Below are 20,575 nucleotides of genomic sequence, written 5' to 3' on the forward strand. Positions count from 1 at the left end.
GATATTTTGATGAAATTAAATGAATTTCCTATTTCTCCCCAAGGTTTCTGCTTTTTGCTTTACTCCATTAGCTTATCTGTTTAAATAGATATCCAGAGCTCTGGGAATATGTATGAAATTTTCATTAAAAACCCTTATGAGTAATTAACTAATGCCTGAAATAAAAAATGTTCCAAGTTCACTGCTTCCCCTCCCCCCTTCACTACCTAGGGAAAACCTTCTTCCATCTTTTGGAGGTAATTACATTCAGTAAAAAGTTGGTAGTGTTTGCAATGGAGTCACGGATGCTTTAAAATGAAAAACACTACTCCAGATCTCTTATATTACTTTTTAGTAGCTCTTACATGAAAATATTATATAGGTTGGACTCTTATGAAAGCAAAAGATCAGGCAAAGAAATATTAAAGTGCTCCTGAAAAAATACACAGTTCATGAGAATAATAACTTTTGTCTCTATAAGCAGAAGAAACATAGGTTTGGCTGAGCTGAGATGAGAATATGTCACTTCCGTAATATTATATTCACTCTCCATCAAGGCTGCAGAGAACTCACTGCAAAAGATGAAGGTATGGGTGAAAATATGTCACCATCCTCCCAGAAATCTGCAGATAACTGGTTAGCAAGGAACAGGAAGGCAGAACTGTTTCTTTCAGCATCTACCCATAACATGAACAAAACACAGAGGGGAGGTTTTGGAATGGCTGTTATCAGGGATCCCAAAGATGTAACACACTAGGAGAGACCCAGCTACCAGGAGAAGTAGATTCACTTAGGCTGCAGAACTAGAAAAGCCTCCCGAGACACTGACCTATGGGCATATTCATCTGACTAGGGGTGGTTGAGGACTCATCGTGAAAATAAGCACCACAGGAGATACTGCTTGATCAGCTTGGTAGGCAAAGGAGTGAATAGGGATATTGTACCTCTAATCTACAGCTCAGAGTAATGGTTTGGTGGATACAGTTCAAAACAAAATACTGACATTTTTGAATCAGAGGTCTGGGGAATATTTCAGTCTCTGAAAAGCTTTGAAATGTCAACTCGTCTTGGTTTGAAACTAGAACCAATGTTGAAATTCTGAAGTTTCTGTGGGATGGAAACTTCCTTTTCCAATGCATTCTAGTCCTGAACTTAATATATCCTGGGGGGTTTAGGGAGATGAAGCCTTTTTCAGTCTATAAAGGGCTGGGTAGGAAGCCCCCACCAGGAATGAAAATGGATTACTGCAACAAGTTATGCCTGGAAATGTTCTGAAGTAAGCAGTTTTCATACTCATTTCTATTACATATTAAGCTTCCTCCCCTTAAAGCAGGGTAATGAAGCACAGACTTTCCACACTGAAATCTTTTGAGTTTCAAATTGCTGAAGTGCGGTCAGAGGCTTGAACTGCAGATTGTTACCGCACAAAATATCAGAAGCAGCTCCATTAAGTTCCCTGACAATCTAATCCAAACCCCATTAAAATCAAGAAAATTGAACTTATGTTCAATAGACTTTGGATGAAGCTCTTGCATATTTCTAAAGGTGTTCCTGTGAAGCTCATTGCTATTGTGGTTAAATGCCCTTAGAGCAGTAAAGGCAGATCATGCAGAGCTCTGGAGATCTTTCAGGATAGGGAAGATGTCAGCCATGCAGTACCAGAGTGAGGAAATCACAGGTGAGTACCAACTCCTTACCCAGTTCTTTACCACCTCCGAAGTGAGTTGATTTTTTATCTTCTTATGGGTTTAGCATAAAGAAGTTAGCAACAAAAACCCAGAATAATAACAGCTAATCCCTAGCTGGCCAAGCCTGTATTGTTTTCTGGCATGAGATACCACAGTTCTGCTCAGAGGTAAAGATTCCATATTACATTTTAGGCTGAAGTCCCATACTTCATGCTGAGTTTGATTCTCTCCCCAACTCCCACTTTTACCCCACTGACAGCCAGTGAGTTGGCAAAACAGAAAAACAGGGATATTCCTGACTCTGAGATACATTCGCAAAATAAGTTTTACAGGACACTGCAAGAAATAAGATGCTCATCAAGTTAGCAGAGCAGCTGCTCATGTATAGTTTAAAGGCATCAGGCTGAAAGTCCGACAACAGGAGTTGGAACTAACTCACTGAGTGCGTGCACGAATGTTATGTGTGTATGTGTTCCCCTTGTGGACTTGAACTCTGGCTCAGTTTAGCAGATTTTTCCAGAAATAAAACCGGACCAGCAGTGACAGGTTCTGCTCCAGCCCTGCTAGCCTAGAAATGCCCTGAAGTAAGAAGTTTTCATAATAATTTCTATTTAGTATTAAGAAACTTTGGGCAGGAAATAATGTAATAAAGCAAGCTTGCAAATCTAGCCAATTATAAACAAATCTCTCTGTTTTTCAAAGGGCATGTCTGCAGTTCAAACACAAGAAGTTCTGAGAATCCGAGAAAAACAAAGTTGCCCTTCACATGGATACTAATGTGGGGCTCAGTCTGAGACTTGGGTTGACTGTCACTACTCAGCTGAAGAAAGTTTTGGATCAGAGCCACTGTTTCAACTGGGTCCAAAATCCTGTTTTACAATCAAGATGAAGCGTTGTTCTACTCTTTAAATTATTGTGGAGAGAACAAGCTCCAGGCTGTACAGCAAACTGGAACTGGACTGGTGTCTGTGATATGGGGACTTGCAACCCCTGCCAAAGTGATATCTGCCCTTCAGTTCACTGATACCTTATGATGACAGTTTGCAGTCTCAGCATTTTTCTGGCACAGCCTGCAAACATTATCCTGCGACAGGCAATCGTGTGCAGCACCAAGTACCAGGCAGGATCCTCCTATGTCCCAAGGAATTTAGGTGCAAGCACACCCCAATCAGCAACTATAATTGAAGGCTGTAAGATGATTTTCACAATGGCAAGGCAACTAGTAACAGCAGGCCCAGTGACAGATGCAATCAATGTACTTGCTTGGCACTTGAGCAAAACATAACTTGCAACTGTTCCGGCAGTGTAAACAAACTTCAGTCACTGATCAGTAGCGAAATTGTTAAATATAACCTGTGGAGTGACTGAGATCCACCTTCCAACACACTACGTGTCTGGCTGGCCAGCTCAGTGATTTTGGTGTTGTTTGTTGCTTTATCTGCCACTGATCCACTGGAAGCGATTTGCAGATCCTACTTGGTATCAGACCAGCATTCCCAGCTAGCCAGGTTTCTCTGCTATTACTGTTTTTAAATGTAGACCAAGACCCTCATGGAGCCTTACCCAACCAGCACGTCAGACACAATATATTGACAATCAGTGGTTCAGCCAAAGCTCTAGAAGCAAATGGTAGACACCCAGCAGCAGAAGGAACTGAAGAGAAATTCCTGGTTCTCAGGTTTCCCTCAGGGAAAAGAATAAATGTAACCTCATTCTGAAACCACCTTTGATTTAAAAAGAAGCAATTAAATCAATTTAAAAGCTACAACTTCTATATGAGTGTTTATAGAGGCATTAAAATCTTGGATGTGGGAAAAAGATGACTCCTATCCTTATATGCAAATTTCATTAGAAGGGATCTTCCTACAAAAAAAAGATTGAATTTTTCAGGTTCAGTCACACATAACCAACCAATCGATTTTGTAGGCTGACACAGGAAAGCCCACAGATGTGGAAACGAAGCCATATGTAGTTCATTCTCTGATGATACAGAAATCCAGAGGCTGCCATTCTGTAAGCAGCAACATTTAAACAGAATTAAGTTCCAATAATTTATAAACAGATGACAAAAGGAAGAAAATATGAATATTGTGATTATTCATATTCATGTATCCATTTCATTCACATTTTTCTTTGGTTTTGGCTGATTTTGGTTCACATGTCCATATTCTGCCAGAGTAGGAATGGGATTCTGCTTTATTCTTACACGCTTGTGCTCTTATTGATGGAGGAGAACAAAAAACCCTAACCTTTTTTAGTCAGTGCTCTATAGCAGGTCGTTATTGAAATGCTTGATTTTCTCCAAAAGAATTGCATGTATTTTCTGGATAGATAGCTAATTTAGCATTTTCAGGGGAAAAATTTGCCAGGTTTTGTAGAAGATGAAACTACTGCAACAGAAGGTGACTGCAAAGGCCATTATAAGTCAAAACTCATCAAGGCAGCTCTCCTTCAGCTTCCTCAGAACAATGTACTTGAGAAACCAAAAGTAAATTCAATGATGTCTGCCCTTTGGACTCATTCTCTTCTAGACTATGAAGCACTAAACTGCAGAAGCATTTAATTGGCACTTGTGATACATTACATTTGATTGTGATCCTTTGTTAGCTCTGGTGACTTCATGACATGCTTGATACTGCCACTCTGATTTCTCTTCTGTTGGATGTACAAGCTTCCTTCTCTCAGACAGGCTTCTGTTGTTGACAGGAGCCCGTGCTCTGTCAGCTGGATCAATGGGAATCCAGCTGCAGTGCTTTGCTACTAACAGTGCCAGCACAGACTTTCTGGTGCTTCAGGCAGTCACATAATCTGTGTTATCAAGGAAGAGACTTCACCCACAGTTCAAAAACTTGAGAGAGACTGCATGTCCCCAAGCCACTGCTGAAACTGCTTATTTTATATGGTATAGCAACCTGCTGCTCAGTGTGTAAGAGGAGTGCATGCAGGCTCTATGAAAAGACACCTGGCATGACAGAGGAAACTAGCTAAAATGCCTGCAGCCCCCCTATCCTGGATCTTCACAGTAACTGGAAGCCTTGCCACAGTCTTCAGTGAGAAGATTCTGTTTGGTAGGGACCCTCAAACTGGCCAGCCAGTGCGGACATCTTGCCATCTTCACACAGCACTAAACTCTCTCTGCCACTCTAAACGCCTCAGGTTTTTAGGTGTGCTAAGGAAAAACATGGACACAGATGACTTCCTGGTAACTGTAAAAGAACTCTCAGGAGTCTCCAAACTGCTCTTTTGAACTTCTTTTTGCTATGCCCCCAAATTACAATGTGCTTCCCCCCCAGCAAAGGGAGGTGCTTTGTGTGCTGCTGGTCAAAGACATGCCCACAGTAGACAGTTTGTCTACTTGGGAGTAACAGCAGGTATTGTTTCTGCTGAAAGACTAGAACAAGATATCTTTGCAGTGGTGCCAATCTCTGTTGGACCATAAAGTGGAAAATTGATAGCTCAGGGCAGGGGCATGGAGTTCTAATAATGCAAATGCAGATTCTTTCACACAATAAACATATCCCCATTTCCTTGGTACTCTCTGCCACAAAGATGTTGTTACCTGGCACAATGATAGCAATTTAAGCATTTGACTATTATACTTAAGAGTCATATGTTCTCCACCCCACTGCTTTCAGTGTGATGGAAAGATGTCATGCTGGGGGAAAAGCTACTTCTTTCGTCACACAACAATGATACTTGTCAACAAGAAAACAAAATTAAGATTTGTTATCTACAGAACATGAGGTAGATGAGGATGGCGAGTATTAGACAAAAAGTTCAAACAGCAGTACAGCTTTTAAAACAGGCTGACACAGTTCAAAAGCACGTGACCATCAGAAATCAAGAATTCAGTACTTTCTGGAATGTTAACTCACCAGAAAGCATCTAGGTTTATTACACTCTAAAAAAAAGATGGATTTGTTTTGAGCATTTAGGCTCAGGAGTTGGTGCAGAAATCAGAATCTGAAGCCATTGTAATCATCATGCCAAAAGGCTCGGCTAAATTGAAAGACAACTTAGAATTGATCCTGTTATAATGCCTTCTACATGTCTGAGGAAAAAGAGCCACCCTCTTGCCTAAATAATACAGTTATTATTACACCTTTTGTATTTTTCTTCTGGTGTTTTACAGCTCAGAAAAGGGGAAAAAAAAAAAAAAAAAAAAAAAAAAGACAGCTACAAAAAGCAGCCAGAAATAGCTGAACTACAGGAGACTGAAATCCCAGCAACGTGTAAATACCTAGATTTTTTTCCCCCCAGTCCTTTGCTTTGTTTTAACCTGACTTCTGTCATAGCCTTGGCAGAAGAAAAAGATCATTACTGGAAGCTGTCATGGGAGACTGAATATGTCTAAAAATGAATACACACTGGTAGAAACACAAATGATGCCTGTTTGTAGAGAATTAATGGAACAAAAGCTATTCATTTCTCCACTTTGCCATCAAACAGGCAAATGACATGCAGTTGCAGTCCTCAAGTGAATGTAAAACAGGACACAGGTAAAAATCTCTTTCTGGAAATTATTGTCTCTCAGAGTTTTCACAGTGATTAAAGTGCAGAAAAATGGGATCTTGTCAAAATAAGCATGTGATCCCCAGTGTCACTGGTAGCAAGGATGGATGACAACAGTTTCTAATGTTAGAGCAATGAGTGTAGGAGGGTGGAAAAATGCAGGCCATTTTCTTCCAGGTGTTGAAAAAGGGTGGGAAAGACTCCTGGCCCTCTCCTTCCTCAAAATTGGAGTTGACTTTAAGGGTCTGAGGAGGGCATGCAGAGAAATCACGTCCCAAGCTAAGGAATAGTCAGTCATTCCTTAGGCCATAGGAATGGCCATGGGTCTAGGTACCAATTTCTGCAGCAGTGCCCTAGGCACATCCCACAGGGACAGTTGTGGTCCAAAGCAGTTTCATGAGCCTTCGAGAGCCTGCTGAGGTGACCACCTAATCTATGTTCTTTAAAATCTGCATTTTACTTGTATCAAGCAGGTTTACTGTACCAGTGGGTGCAACATCCACTCACCAAACACACTGAACACACTGTTAAGTGACACTTATCCTGATTAGCTCTGTATTTTGGGCTGAGCTGGAAACAGGAAAGGATCCATGCAACAACACTTTGTAGATGGAAGGAAGAAAGACAAACTATCCAACCTGAAATCGTGATAGACAGGGAATATAGCACAGTCATCTGTCTAAACAAGGGCAGATTTTTCCACTCTTCTGACACTATGTACCAGCCAGTGTAGCTTCTGTCTCTGATGGAAAAAATAAGAAGCACATACATGTATATATATATAGCTATTTAAGTATGGGTATATAGAGAACATAATAATTTGGGAACTATACAGTGGGAAAAACGATTTCACAAAATATATCTTCACTGCAGAAAAGTCTGCAAAAAAGTCTGTGAAGTACAATATGGGAAAAGATCAGGTGTCTAAGTTTTAAACCGTTGTATTATGACAGATGTTCCCATTTATCACACTTTTCTACTTTTATGTTATCTCACCTATTAAATCCCCAAACCCTACCAAACAAAGCAGCATATGACCATTCAGAAGGTAATTCTTCCCTTACATTAAAAATATTTTTAGAATTGGTGAATCTCAATTCACAATCAATTTCTTTGCCTATCACAGATTTGTAACAGCAAATAAGTAACATCAAATTCATAAACAACAGTAATTAATGCTAATATTTGAAACAAATACATTTTATTTGTGAAGAAGCTGTATGAAACTATCCTCAATACACTTCTGGCAAAATATTCTTAACCCAGTGTGTATTCACTGCCTCAGTTCAAGATGAACGATATATTTGGAAATTCAACTGAGCTTTGTTAGCTAAAACTCTATTGCAATACTGACTTCAAAAATAAACAAGCTGTAGCAAGCCATTGCACTTTATTACATCATCTTTTCTAACGTTTTTTAAAATCAGTGGTTTTCAGCCTGTGTCCATAGTATACTGGGATCCATAGACTGACCACTTTTGTTACAGGTAGTTTTCACTGTCTGTGAAAGGTAACTAAGGAAACTAAGCTTGTGGCCAGCTGACTTGAATTCACCATGCAGGAAAATGTCTTAGTAATCAATAAATCAGAGAAGTTGAAAACTACCTCCCATAGCATTTGGTAGTAGATCTGTAAAGAACAATTTAATACTATCACAAATAGTAGAAATTAAGATAAGCATTTCTGGGATGCAGCTCTTTTTAACTAACAACCTGTAAAATTGAAAGAATGTAATGGAGAAAGATAGGCAGTTTTGGGAGAAGATACAAAAGTGCTTTTCCAATCCTGAACAACCTTTTTGTATAGCCTTCAGTGAAATGACCAGCTTTTTTATCATTGGATCTAATCCTGCAATTAGAGCTATGATATAATTCATTCTGGTTTTCCACCATATATATGAAATAATTTAATGGTCTTTAATATAAAAACAACAATAATATTAGTAGTAATAATAATATTAATAACACTCATACAATTAGGATCAGAGTTGGTTTTTCAACAGCAGGACAGTCTGACACTGCTGTAAAATTATTCCAGGTTTATGTTGAAATAAAAGGAAGCAAAAGTAGACCTGTTTTACCTTGATTCTTCAGAGAAATTTAAAGGAGTCAATAGGTCTTATATACCCACATGTGTAAGAAACCAGTCCGTGTTTAACACATCCCAGACATACATCTCATCAATTTCTTGGGCTAGTAAGACTGTATTTGATTCTTTAATAGGTACCATTCAACTAAATGTTGCTATTAATTGTAGCACCATTCTTTTTCCAGGTTTTTGCAGTAAAATTTACACTATCTTTGAGAGACAGCGGCTACACTTTTTGTCTTTGGTGGGAGACCTTATACAGTTGGACCCTTTCAGCAGTTATCTAAAAGGGAGTGTTGTGGTTATTGACATTTTTAATGTCTAACCTTTCAATATGAAAAATTACATAGGCTGTAATGATTTTTCACACAGAAGGACTCCTGTTGTCCTGTGCTGTGGCTGAAACATTTAAAGCAAGACCCCAAATTACACACTTTGCTGTGGCAGGTCTTGCAGGGAAAAGAAAAAAAAAAAGTGTGTGAAAAGAGTAAATGCCTGTGAGAATAGAAAGGAGGTAGTGATTCTGCATGGGCAGGGAAACTGCCATATTTTCACTTTCCTGGTTCCTGTGAAGTTGGGATCCCCAGGCTGGGGAAAGGAAAGGAAAGCGGAAGAGAAGGGCCATTCCACATGTTTGAGTAAAAGACATTGCCCAGACTGCAAGCATCTCATCCATGAATGTGACTTCAGGGAAGCAATACTCATTTACATCAGGTAAGGATTTGTCTATGATATTGATGGGATCCACTTTTTGGAAACACTGCACTGCATCTTACTGTCTGGACACATATTTATTAAAAAACCATAATAGTTATTTTTTTAAAAAAATACTGATCTGGTGCTATACAGCAATATGCAGATTCTGCCATTAGTACTGGAGATAGAAGCTTTGGATAATCCTTGATCTCCCATATGAGAAAGCAAAGACTGATTTTCTTGTTCTTCCTTGCCAGAGTTAACGAAAGGAACATTTATGGAATTTACACAAGCAGAAGACAAAAATTAAATTGAGAGAGAACCAAGTATGAAGACTATGATAACAGGAATAATAAGTAAAAGGGATAAGGAAAACAGAAAAAGCCAAAAATGAAAATGGAGTATTTCCCCTTCAGCAGAAACAGAGAGGGAAATCCAAGATTTTTTGATTGTGGCAAGGAAACTAGGTAACAGGAAGGAGATTTTGTTTTCATTAGCAAAAGTCCTGGTAGATTTCATGGATTACTGTTGTCTGGGGCACAGGACTTTCAGAGCATGAAGGCCCATGTTACTCTACCCAGTGCTGCAACCTGGCCAGCATTTATCTAGAACCCCCAAGTGGGAAAGTGAGAAGGAATAAAGAGCTGCACTAACAGGCGGCTGCTTGAGTGAACAAGCAAGGGAGAACACCCAGCTAAACATATGGCAGGCAGTGATGGGGACATGTCAGGAAAGGTCACAGTTCACAACCAAGTGAAGTCATCATGTGAGAGAAGATAAAAAACGTGTGGTGACAGAACAAAACAGATGAATTGTCAGCCATAGAAATGGAGAAGTCCATGCATTTACCAAACTACAGTATGATTTTGATAAGCAACATATAAGTCTGGTTCTTCATCAGGATGTTGTGTAATGAAACGGATTAAATATGACAGAAATTTTCTTTATGTGAATTTCAAACAATCCACTGATAGTACTGTGGTCTGGAATAACCCCTCTGGAGCAGGAGCCCCTTGGAAAACAGAGGGTGGTGGCAGCTGCCTGTATCTGACTCCTGAGATGATTGAGAAAGGGATGCTCCAGAAATTAGACCAAATACTTGTTAGAAGAAAAGCCATTCAATTTATCTATCACATTTTTGCCTGAAAACATCCACCTTATTTGAAACTTGCTAGAAATTTTAGTAGAGTTTATTAGAACAGAAAGAAATTAGAGAGGAGAAAAAATCTACTGTTACTCATTTTAGTTCCTGTCAGCATGTAGCAGCAATCTTAATTCTTTCTGAAAAGCCACACATTTCCTTCTGCTTGTGCAACCTTTTACAAGGAAAGAAAGGGAAAACCCAACACTTTTCAAACCTGTAAAAAATGGAGAAGAGGGATAGGACAAGTGCAAAAGCTTCAGCTCTTTCTAGCTAACTAAGAAGAAAGAGAGAAAGAAATGGAGTAAGAAGGAGAGGAAAAAGGGGGGGGGGGGGGGGGGCTGGAGAGAGAAAAAGAAAGAAAGAGAAAGAAAGAATGAAAGAAAAGAAAGAAAAGAATGAAGGAAAAATCCAGAAAGGATCCATGTTGTTTCCTTTTTAGAGAGATTAAAGGTTAGGTGTGAGCTGCATGAAGCAGAGTGGAGAAATTAGTGTTCTAGCACACACACTTACTGCAGCAATCCCCTCTTTCTGTTGCTGTGATGAAGTGTGATGAGAAAGGACAACCTTGATTTCAAATAAAAGCATAATATGAGAATTTTAAAAAATATAGAACTGTCAATTTTTTTCTGACATAGAAATGTATCATCAAGATAGTCAGTATGCAATACTATAAACAATAAATTTTTACTGCTAAGAATGGAGGCCTAAGATTTTAAAGCTCTTGTCCTCAGTGAATGTGAAGGTGAGCAGGAAACTCGTTTGTCCTTTAGAGCAAACAGTTATTAGTGAGTCTGAAATGCTGCTTCCACAAAGTATAGATAATTTCTTCTGAGTTTCACAGGTGGAATCGAGGATCACTGGCGAAGTGAGACCAGTAACTCCAACTTTGTTAACTCCAACTGCCATATGCAGAAATTGCTTATACCCTCAAAAACCCAATAATGGATTTAAAGTACTGGATTTTTTTTTTTAAATCAGGGGAAATTAAACTAGAAATTGGAAGTTTTAAAATGTATTGTGCTCTGCATCCCCATTAATTCTATCCATATAGACATTTCCTAATGTGGAACATTAAAGCCCTATTTCTCTTAATAAGCATTCTGTTGACTTCAGCATGGTGGTTCAAGGTAATTGCATTATGCCAATGGGGCATACTGTGTCCTGAGGTAAACTCAAAATAAGACACAAACATTACATCTGAGAAGAAATCTGTATCTCTTTAAAAAAGGAGAATGAAAAAGGGACCCAAATAACACAGATGTCTACGTAGAAAGGAATTTAAAATGGTTAGAAGGAACACGACAATTAGGAAGAAGTAAAAGGCATTACAAAAAGAGGTTTCAATCTGAAAAATAGTGTTGCTCAATCTCTGTCTCCTATGGATTAAGAAGTGAAACTCCAGAAAGAAAAAAAAAAAAAATGCTCAGAAAATAATTCCCATTAATTTCTTAGGTGATTTACACAAAGAATGATGCCAAGATATAGCCCATCTCTTCACCGAAGCTAAATAAATTTATGTTTACATAATATGGGGAGAGGCAACGCATACACAGCTTGCATGATTCCTGAATTGACACAGACATGTGTATTGCCCTATGCCATGAAGCATGTCTGAATCAGCACCTGCATAACCTCTCCCATACCCTACCTCTGTAAATAAAAATAATTTAAACATCTTTTTAAGAATCTCTAACCATACTCTTCATTGAATCAAAGATTCAGTGATACAGTTTGTTCTACACAAAAAGGTGGCTTTGCTTGTCCTGAATAAAATTAGAAGTTTCTTCTGACTTTTAAGTTTAACTGGTAGGTGGCAAGCACATTAAACGAAGACTTCAGCTCAATAACTAGTAATTAAACAAAGACTCATAAATATGCCACTAAGCTACTGATAATTCTAAACCTCCAAACAACATGAAAAATGAAGGGATATATATGAGAGAGGGATCTTGTTATGTCCAAATATTGCATCTGGTGAACAAACGCATATTTGCCAATGAGAGTGAAAACCAGCACCATTTAATCAGGAAAAAGTACTGAGGCACACAGAAGGCAATACAACTAAGTCTTCATTTCTGCCATTAATAACCTCAGGAACAGCTTGTGAGCACACAACAGGCCACTGGCTGGCCCAAATCTCCATGCTACAATATATCCCTGTGGCTAGTTCAGAGAGCTGACACTCCACTGGGAAAAATGCACTATGTCTACGTAAGCATACAGTGATCTTAATGTCACTCCTACTAATTCAGGATTTTTGCACAGACTGTAATTGAATAGGCATGCTTATACGTCTTATAAAAGTGTTCTAGCTGAATGACTTTCAATTCCTTCTTGGTTGCCAGCTACTAAGTAAAAAAAAATCATACCTACGGGTGTAATCAGAACATATGATTAAAGTCCTTACACTTCTCTGTAATAAAGACAGAGTCAAATACTACTTGGTTCAATGCAAGCCCACTAGAATGGCAAACTTAAAGTTGCTTTCAGTAGTTTTGCCCTGAGCAATCAAGAAAATATACCTCTTCATCCCTGAGATAGTGTAAGTACTTCTTGCAAAGAACATGTTAACAAACATAATTCTACTTTTTAATCTTCAGGACCTTAGACTGAATACAAATCTAAGGAGACTGCATTTTCTGCAGTTGTGACAAACCATGCCTTCATATTGTTACAGCTGTCTGCTGCACTGCCCCACATCACGCAGTTTCAGAGACATCTCATGAAAATGTTGTTTGAGGCCAGGATCGTTATGAACGCTGTTGAATGCCCAGGATCATTATGAACTCTCATAAACTACTGAGATCTAATTGTTATGTTTAGAACACATTAACCATTTTAGGTAAGCAGTAGCCTGCAGCTACTACTGCAAATGCATAGAAATAACTTCTAAGATCATATTTTGTCTCCTCTGAAATGTACAGGCATTCACTCACTATGCTTACAGAAGAAAGTTTATTCACACAAATATTACAAAGTGAGAATGCTCCACTTTGCTCTCCTACTGTTTCCCATTCTTGTAAAAGACCCTTTATAGGGGGTATCGAAAAATTTTGCTTTCAAAGAAATTAATTCTGGCAAAGTTCATACTGTTTACCTTTCTGGACTGCTTAGGTAGTATTAGCTATTGCTGTGATAGAAAATGAAGCAGCTGCTGTCCTAAAGCATACAATTAGGGCAAATCTGGTTATGAACTGTCTAATGCAGTACCTCTACTGTCATAAAGATATGACTAGCTACCAGGGATGCACTGTGACAAGAATACTCTGAGTTGCTTTAAATTTAATGCACCGCAAAAGATAAAATTATTCACTGTGAGGAATGCAGCATGAGCATTTGTATTTTAATATTTTTTCTGGCCATCCTCAAAAATGATGCAGTAATTGTAAAGTATATGGAAAATGCTGATAAAGAAACTGAATGCTGAAGATCATGGAAAACATATAGTCATTGTGTTTATGCATTAAAAATTATTCTACCATTCTAGGTTATATAAAGAATGGCTTAGTTTAACTGAAAGGGGATACTAGTGCTACTGTACTTGTCTATTTTTAAAATACTTACCCTACCCACAGAGACAATTAAGAAATAACATCAGTCTTCATAGTTGTAATAGTACAGCTACATTCAGTCTTCCAGGAGTAAGAAGTGTCATGAGAATGGAAATGAGTTTGTTTTAGTAGCGGATGCTTACGAGCTCTGCTCCTAAGGGAAGGTTTTCTCGGAAAGGTATGCTTCATATTTGGACCAAAACAGAAATCAGCCTGACATAGAGCCTGAGTGCACTGATTCTAATTTCCAGGCGATGATAGGCAGAACACTTTGAATGATTTTCCCATCCAGATTTCTGTGCCTCCAGTTAAGTTTTTAAAAGATTAAAACCCAAAAAAGGCTGAAATTAGTCTGTCTCATTAGGCAATGCGAAATTTTGAGAAACTTGTGCACTCGGCTGAGGTCAAGAGGTCTAGATCATTTCCTTCTTCAGATCACAACTGAGATTAGCCCAGTGACTGTCTACTCTGTTTCATTTAGTGCAGGACTGCTTCTAGCTCAGAACAGAAAATCAAAGAGAAAGGAAAGAGTCAGGAAGCCTTCCAAAGCACATAAAGTGGCTGAAAATACACTAGAAAGACAACAACACATCAAGTCTACATAGATTTGAAGGAGACTGGGCACTGAAGCATGAATAGAGACTCAAGCTTTTCTGAGATTCAGGTGTATTCAGTACTTAACAGAGATGGCACAAATGTCATCCCCTCCATCAGCCTGTAGCTTACATGCAGTTCAGGAGACTGAAGACTGCTGTAGATAGGTTCAAAAGAGTAGCAATATATAAATCGAAGCACAAAAGTAATATAAAAACAAATTAGGATGCCAATAAATTGGTTGAATGTTCAATAGATCTCCATGCACTGTGAAGTGAAGGGTTAAAAAGTCCTCATAACTCACTTTTAACAAACAGGGAAGCTGAAGTCCAAGGAGATGTAGCAGCTTGCTTAGTCCCATAGCAAACCAATGGGAGATTTTCCAGTTTAGTACCTCGTCTACTGCTATGTGGTTTGTGACTCACAGGGAGCAATAATCCTCAAAGATAATGTAATTTCATAGACTTGTGTTTTGGGTTTGTGTGGCGGGGTTTTGGTAGCGAGGGAGGGGCAGCAGGGGTGGCTCCTATGAGAAGCTGCTGGAAGCTTCCCCGGCTCCAAGTCGGGCCCACGGCTGGCCCAGGCCGAGCCCATCAGTGACAGTGGTGGCAGCGCCTCTGGGATAATTTATTTAAGAGGGGGAACCTGCAGTGAGCAGGGGGATCGGGATGTGAGAGGAACCCCTCTGCAGACACCGAGGTCAGTGCGGAAGGAGGGGAGGAGGAGCGGGGGAGGAGGGGATGCCCCTGCAGCCCCTGGTGAGGCGGCAGGCTGTGTCCCCCCAGCCCGCGGAGGGGAGCGGGGGAGCAGAGGCCCACCTGCAGCCTGGGGAGGAGCACACACCAGAGCAGGGGGAGGCGCCCCAAGATGGCCGTGACTCTGTGGGAAAGCCCGTGCTGGAGCAGTTTGCGACTGAATATTGGCCCGTGGAAGGGACCCATGCTGGAGCAGTTCGTGAAGGACTGCAGCCCATGGGAAGGACCCATGCGGGAAAAGCTGGTGGAGGACTGTGTCGTGTGGGAGGCACCCCACGCTGGAGCAGGGGACGAGTGATGAGTCCTGCCCCTGAGGAGGAAGGAGCAGCAGAGACCAGGTGTGATGAACTGACCCAACCCCCACTCCCCGTCTCCCTGCGCTGCTGGGGGGAAGAGGGAGAGAAAATTGGGAGTGGAGTTGAACCAGGAATGAAGGAGGGGTGGGGCAAAGGTGTTTTAAGATGTGGTTTTACTTCTCATTATCCTTGTTTTGATTTGATTGATAACAAACTAAATTGATTTTGTTTTTTCCCTAAGTTGAGTCTGGTTTTTGCCTGTGACCATAATTGGTAAGTGATCGCTCCCTGTCCTTGTGTCCATCCACAAGCTTTTCTTTTTATTTTCTTCTCCTCATCCCACCACAGGGGGAGGAGTGATCGAGCAGCTTCATGGTGCTTTGTGGCCAGCTGGGCTTAAACCACAAGAACTTGGAAAACTTTGGTATATCCAAATTAAAAGCTAAAACATTATTTTCTTACAGTGCTTTCAAATGACATCTGCTACTGCAGCTAACTGTACAAAAGAGTTCAAAACTGAGAATACATTCCTCCAAAAAACCCCAAGGAAACAGCATAAAGTGAGAAAATAACCTTTGAATTTGTATACCTCTTCCAAACAAGATAGAAGAACTCAATTTAAGAGAATGAAAACAAATAATTAAAATGAAGACTCTAAAATGATACAAGTATGGAGGAGGAGAGAGATTGCGCACGTGAGAGAGATCTGAGGGGACAAGTCATGAAGAAAGGCATTAGGGTAGAGCTGCTTTCCTTACTTGGCACAAGCCACTGATGCACATGTCCAGGGATTCAGTGTAGCACCGGGTCCCATCCAGAACCTTTGGTGCCAGCTCCACAATTAGAGCCGCTCCCCTGGCCTGGCACTTCAGGGAGCACGGGTTGTCAGGGTCGTTGGAGACGGGAAGCCACTCGTAAAACTGTCCCTGGTACTTGACGTCATTGTGAGCAGAGCACTGCTGGGCACGAAAATCACCTGCTTCTGGTGGGCAATCCTGCAGAAAAGAAAGAGAAAAAGGTCAGCAGGTCTATTTGGGACAGCCAGTCGCAGTATCATGCAGCCGGCTGGGCTCCACAGCTGCCAGATGTGGAGAGTTTTTCTGTTTAGACAAAGACGACTGATTGAAATAGCTACAGCTACACATATTTCAACTGGATAATTATAGCTTGCTTTCTTCTTTCTGCAAAAGTACTGAAAGAACATCAAGACCATCTGTAAATATGCTTGGGACATAAGAAATGCACTGTACAAGTCTTAACCGCAGCCCTGAAATGCTCTTGCTGAATCTCTTTCCACTGGTACATGTATGTGGAGAAGTGAGTGTGCACAGCCACTCTCTTCCAGCCAAATTTTCCTCTCTGAAGAGAAAGAAGAAATAAATATGTGACTTAATTGTTCGATTATTTAAGCTCTCGTCACTAGCTTTTTTTCACCCCAGTGACCTAAATCAGTTGGTAGGTCAAGAAGAACCAGAAAAATGTGATACATATTTGCATTTCTTTAACCTAAGATTTCATAACTTGCTTAATTAGTGACTTAGTATTATTTTACTGAGAAGACCTTTAAAAAGCCCTTCTGTTAATCTTCAGGAGGTTTGTAAGACACATAAACCCTACTCCGAACCCAGTACACCTGATATAAAAAACAAAGTCCCTTGCTGATGAGAACGTGACGCTTTTCTTACATATACTTTCTTGACATCATTTAGCACTGAAAACCATGAGTCAAGTTCTCAAGTAAGCAAGAAGGGCTTAAAAATCAAGAGATTTCAGGCAAAATAAACATGAGTTCTTTTTATTTCCTTTCCAGTTTTTGATCCTTGAAGAATATTTCAAGTTTTCCTGTGCAAGCAACCACAAAGGCTAGAGATTCATTGGCTTTTTTTAGAAGAAACCTGAATTTCTCACATAATTATGAGAATACAGGATCTAAGCTTTAGGAAAAACCTTAAACATAATGACAACTGTGACAAAAAAACCCGAATGTTGGCAATATGGCTGCCGCAGATTATTAAGGTCCCATAGTCCTCCACCTTGCTGCTGTAAGGAAATCTGCTTCTCAATGATACCTGGTTAAATACGAGGTGAGATGAATAGCTGCTATACCCTTTACTTGAGGACTGTAACATTTTTCTACAGACAATCGTATATGTCAATTATAGACTTGATAGGAAAGGATTTTGATATACATATACAACCACATAACTAGACAATATCCTTATAAGATGCCTGTATTCTCTCTTTGTCCTCAAACTACTTCATCCTGTAGAAATTCAATTATCAATAATGACAACCTTATTCACAGACTTACACTCCCAGCTAGGAAAATCTTGCTCCTATTGAGGCAAAATACCTCTTCTGAGGTTTAAATAATCGACTCTGTTTCTCAGACCTTTTTCTGCACCTTCATTCACTAATGCTTTTCTGCTTCTTTTAAACAGGGCAGATTGTTACAGCTTTCAGTAATGAATGGTACAGGGGCTGCATGTCATTTATGACATTAAAGGATCATTGTTTAGTATTAAGGTCTAAAATAAAACCTGTCTTAAAAATCAAGCTTTCAGATCTCCACTTGAAGCAAATTGGCAGAATCTTGGCTATAAATTTGTCATTTGTATACCCTTGGCCCAAACCCAGGCCCAATCTGGCCTCTTATTCACTGTAGACTAGCAATGTGGTTATGCCCATTTTGTTTGAATGTTGAATGATGTAGGATCACAGCACTCCAAACATTTCTTACAGTGAACTATACACACATACAAGCCATGGTCTTAAGCCACAGATCTTCGGCTAATTTGCTTTGTACTGTGAGACCAATTTTCAGTTAATTTGCTTTGTATTTGAGTGTGATGCAGCCCAAAAGTAATAGGGTCAAACTTCAGTCAAAAGTTCTGTTGTCCAAGTACAAGGGAATAGCATTCCTGGTATAAAAGGTTAAACGGCTTAAGGTGTAAGACAAAAAAAAGGATTTGGGCTAAATCTTGCTCTAGAAGAATATGTATCAAAGAGCAATAATCCAGAGCTCATTCATCCTTTTTGAAAGTGGAGGTTGAAAGTCCAAACTTGTAACTGGAATTTTACTGCTGGAGGACTTAGACAGCAGACAGTTTTTCTATTCATATGTTATGGAAGATTAAAAAAAAACAAGTAAAATGTTGGAAGTATTTCAGTTGGATTTTAAAATCTCCAGAAAAACTTAGAGGCACTCAGGCCCTTTTTGTGATCTGGGCAAACTGTTGATACAGGACAAAATTTGGACAGCAGCACAGAGTGAAGAGAGCAGAAAAATATGTGGGAAATTCATTATTCTTCTATAGCTGTGTAATTAGAGAAAAAGTGGTCTTTATGTTCTGCTTTTAAACAGAGGATGAACAAGACAGTTACAGCCTGACCCAAGGTCTGGTTTAGCTCTATCTTCAAATAGAGAAGAGACAAGGAAAGAGGAGCACTGTGGCCTTATTTCCTGCCACAAAATCTTCTGATGAATACCCTTCTCTGAATTTTTCTGTCCATAAGTGAATACAGTCAGGTCTATTGGCTTGGCTTAGGCTTGTTGCAGAGATCCAAGCCAACTCTCTTGTTTGGTTCAAGCTTGGCTCTACCTTCGAAACTTCCTGGCTTGCAATAGCTTTATTTTTACAAAGACAGAAAGGCCCAATAAAGCACACGACATACAGAGTTCATAATCCTGCTTTGTAAAGTATTCAATACTATGTTTGTTGTGTTGGATTTTATTTTTAAATCAAAGAAAGAAAAAATGTACAGTCAACATAACAAGCTTTCAGGACACGGCAGGTGACCAGGACCGATGTTAAATACTTCCAGTCTTTGATATCATGATCAAAATAAAACAATGGATTTAAATAGTAGAGCTTGTGTTTCAAAAAGTTTTCATGTGAAACTTGAAGCCACTCAAAGAATACATTCAAGCAGTCAGAAACACAGACATGCATACTTATCTTGGCACACAGATATAAAAAGGGTCACAGTCTGGCCCACCACTTTTCTCCTACTGAAATCCTGAATCGAAAATCTACTTAATGGCCTTGAAGGTCCCTTTCCCTCAGGAGGGAACTTTCCTTCCAGTTAAGAAAGTACATGTACTTGTACCTACACACATAACACCTGCATAACCTGTGTAATGTTTTTTTATACCAAATGGACGATGTTAAGGAAAGTAGTGGTCCGAATATTACCCATCGTTAGACACAGGTCACTGAGACTGAAAAAGTAGGAACTGTAGAGAACTCAGCACTGCTTATTAATCTCTTGTCCATGGTTTTTTTTTTTTTTTCTTTCTACACTTACTATTTACTGTTTGTGTTACGTCAGTGGGGATCAGAGCCTCTTTGTGCTGGGCTTTGTGCAATCATAATGAAACAGATAGAAGTTTACAGCCTATAAATGAGTATTTTAGTTGCTGAAATAACAGATAAGGCAAAGCCAGTGTTTTGTTTCATATTTGTTCAAGCTGTAAATTGCTATTTTCTTCTAAACTCTTCACACACCTTTAGGTAAGAGTCTTTGCTATTTTGAGGCAGTCTTCCTGTGCCTCACTTCTGCAGTGCTGGCTCCTGGACAGGAGAAACTGTAGACTCTGACTCCACAAAGTCTTTTCCCCTTTTAAAAAAAATCAGCCTGTTTTCAGTATGTGCACAGGGGCTTAGTGGAAGGGGATCCTCTACAGCTGCCAGCTAGCACAGCTTCATTGGCCTGAGTGAAGTTAAGTTTTACTCCACCTAAGGGTCTGATCCTGGAAGCTATTTAACAGTATGCAGTTTGTCTAGCTGCACAACAGATTGACAGACAAAGGTGTGCCCACACTTTGAGACAGCCAGAAGTCACGGGCCAAGTCAGTGTAGCAGTGAACCCAAGGCAGCATATCTTTGCATAGGTTATGTAGTTCTGTGAGGTATTTTGCTAACCACATCCGCATGGCCTGTGTTTGGCTTGGAGCATGCAGGAGCACTGGCATCTGGCCGCAAAAGCACTACAGTCCTGCTTCAGGTTAATCCAGCTTTGGTGCTATATTCAAATTGTACCAGTTTTGTTTTCTTTTGGAAATTATCTGTGGGGCCCTGAAGACATTGTACTGCCATTGTACTCCTTGAAGTATCAGAAAGAACTAATAAACTTGAAAGTCTCGTCTAAGTCCATTTATCTTCAAGCTTCCTATTCATTAAGACTTTTTAGGGAAGAAAATTTCCAGTGAATAGGAAACAACTGTTCCACCTCTAACTCTCTGAGTCCTAGATGGCTATTTCATAACCTT

General features: G+C 39.7%; 2 protein-coding genes across 7 annotated transcripts in view; both read right to left on the minus strand.

Annotated features, from left to right (window-relative positions):
* Positions 1–20,575, minus strand: part of ADAMTSL1 (ADAMTS like 1) — a 474,760-nt gene that overhangs the window by 131,925 nt on the left and 322,260 nt on the right. For all 6 annotated transcript variants that reach the window (XM_049794311.1, XM_049794310.1, XM_049794308.1 and 3 more), the window contains one exon: positions 16,062–16,298. In XM_049794311.1, the coding sequence (XP_049650268.1) occupies positions 16,062–16,298 (237 nt within the window). The remainder of the gene's footprint in view (positions 1–16,061; positions 16,299–20,575) is intronic.
* Positions 1–20,575, minus strand: part of SH3GL2 (SH3 domain containing GRB2 like 2, endophilin A1) — a 579,749-nt gene that overhangs the window by 61,112 nt on the left and 498,062 nt on the right. The window lies entirely within an intron of this gene.

This window comes from Accipiter gentilis, chromosome Z (assembly GCF_929443795.1).
Source record: "Accipiter gentilis chromosome Z, bAccGen1.1, whole genome shotgun sequence".
Taxonomy (NCBI): Eukaryota; Metazoa; Chordata; class Aves; order Accipitriformes; family Accipitridae; genus Astur; species Astur gentilis.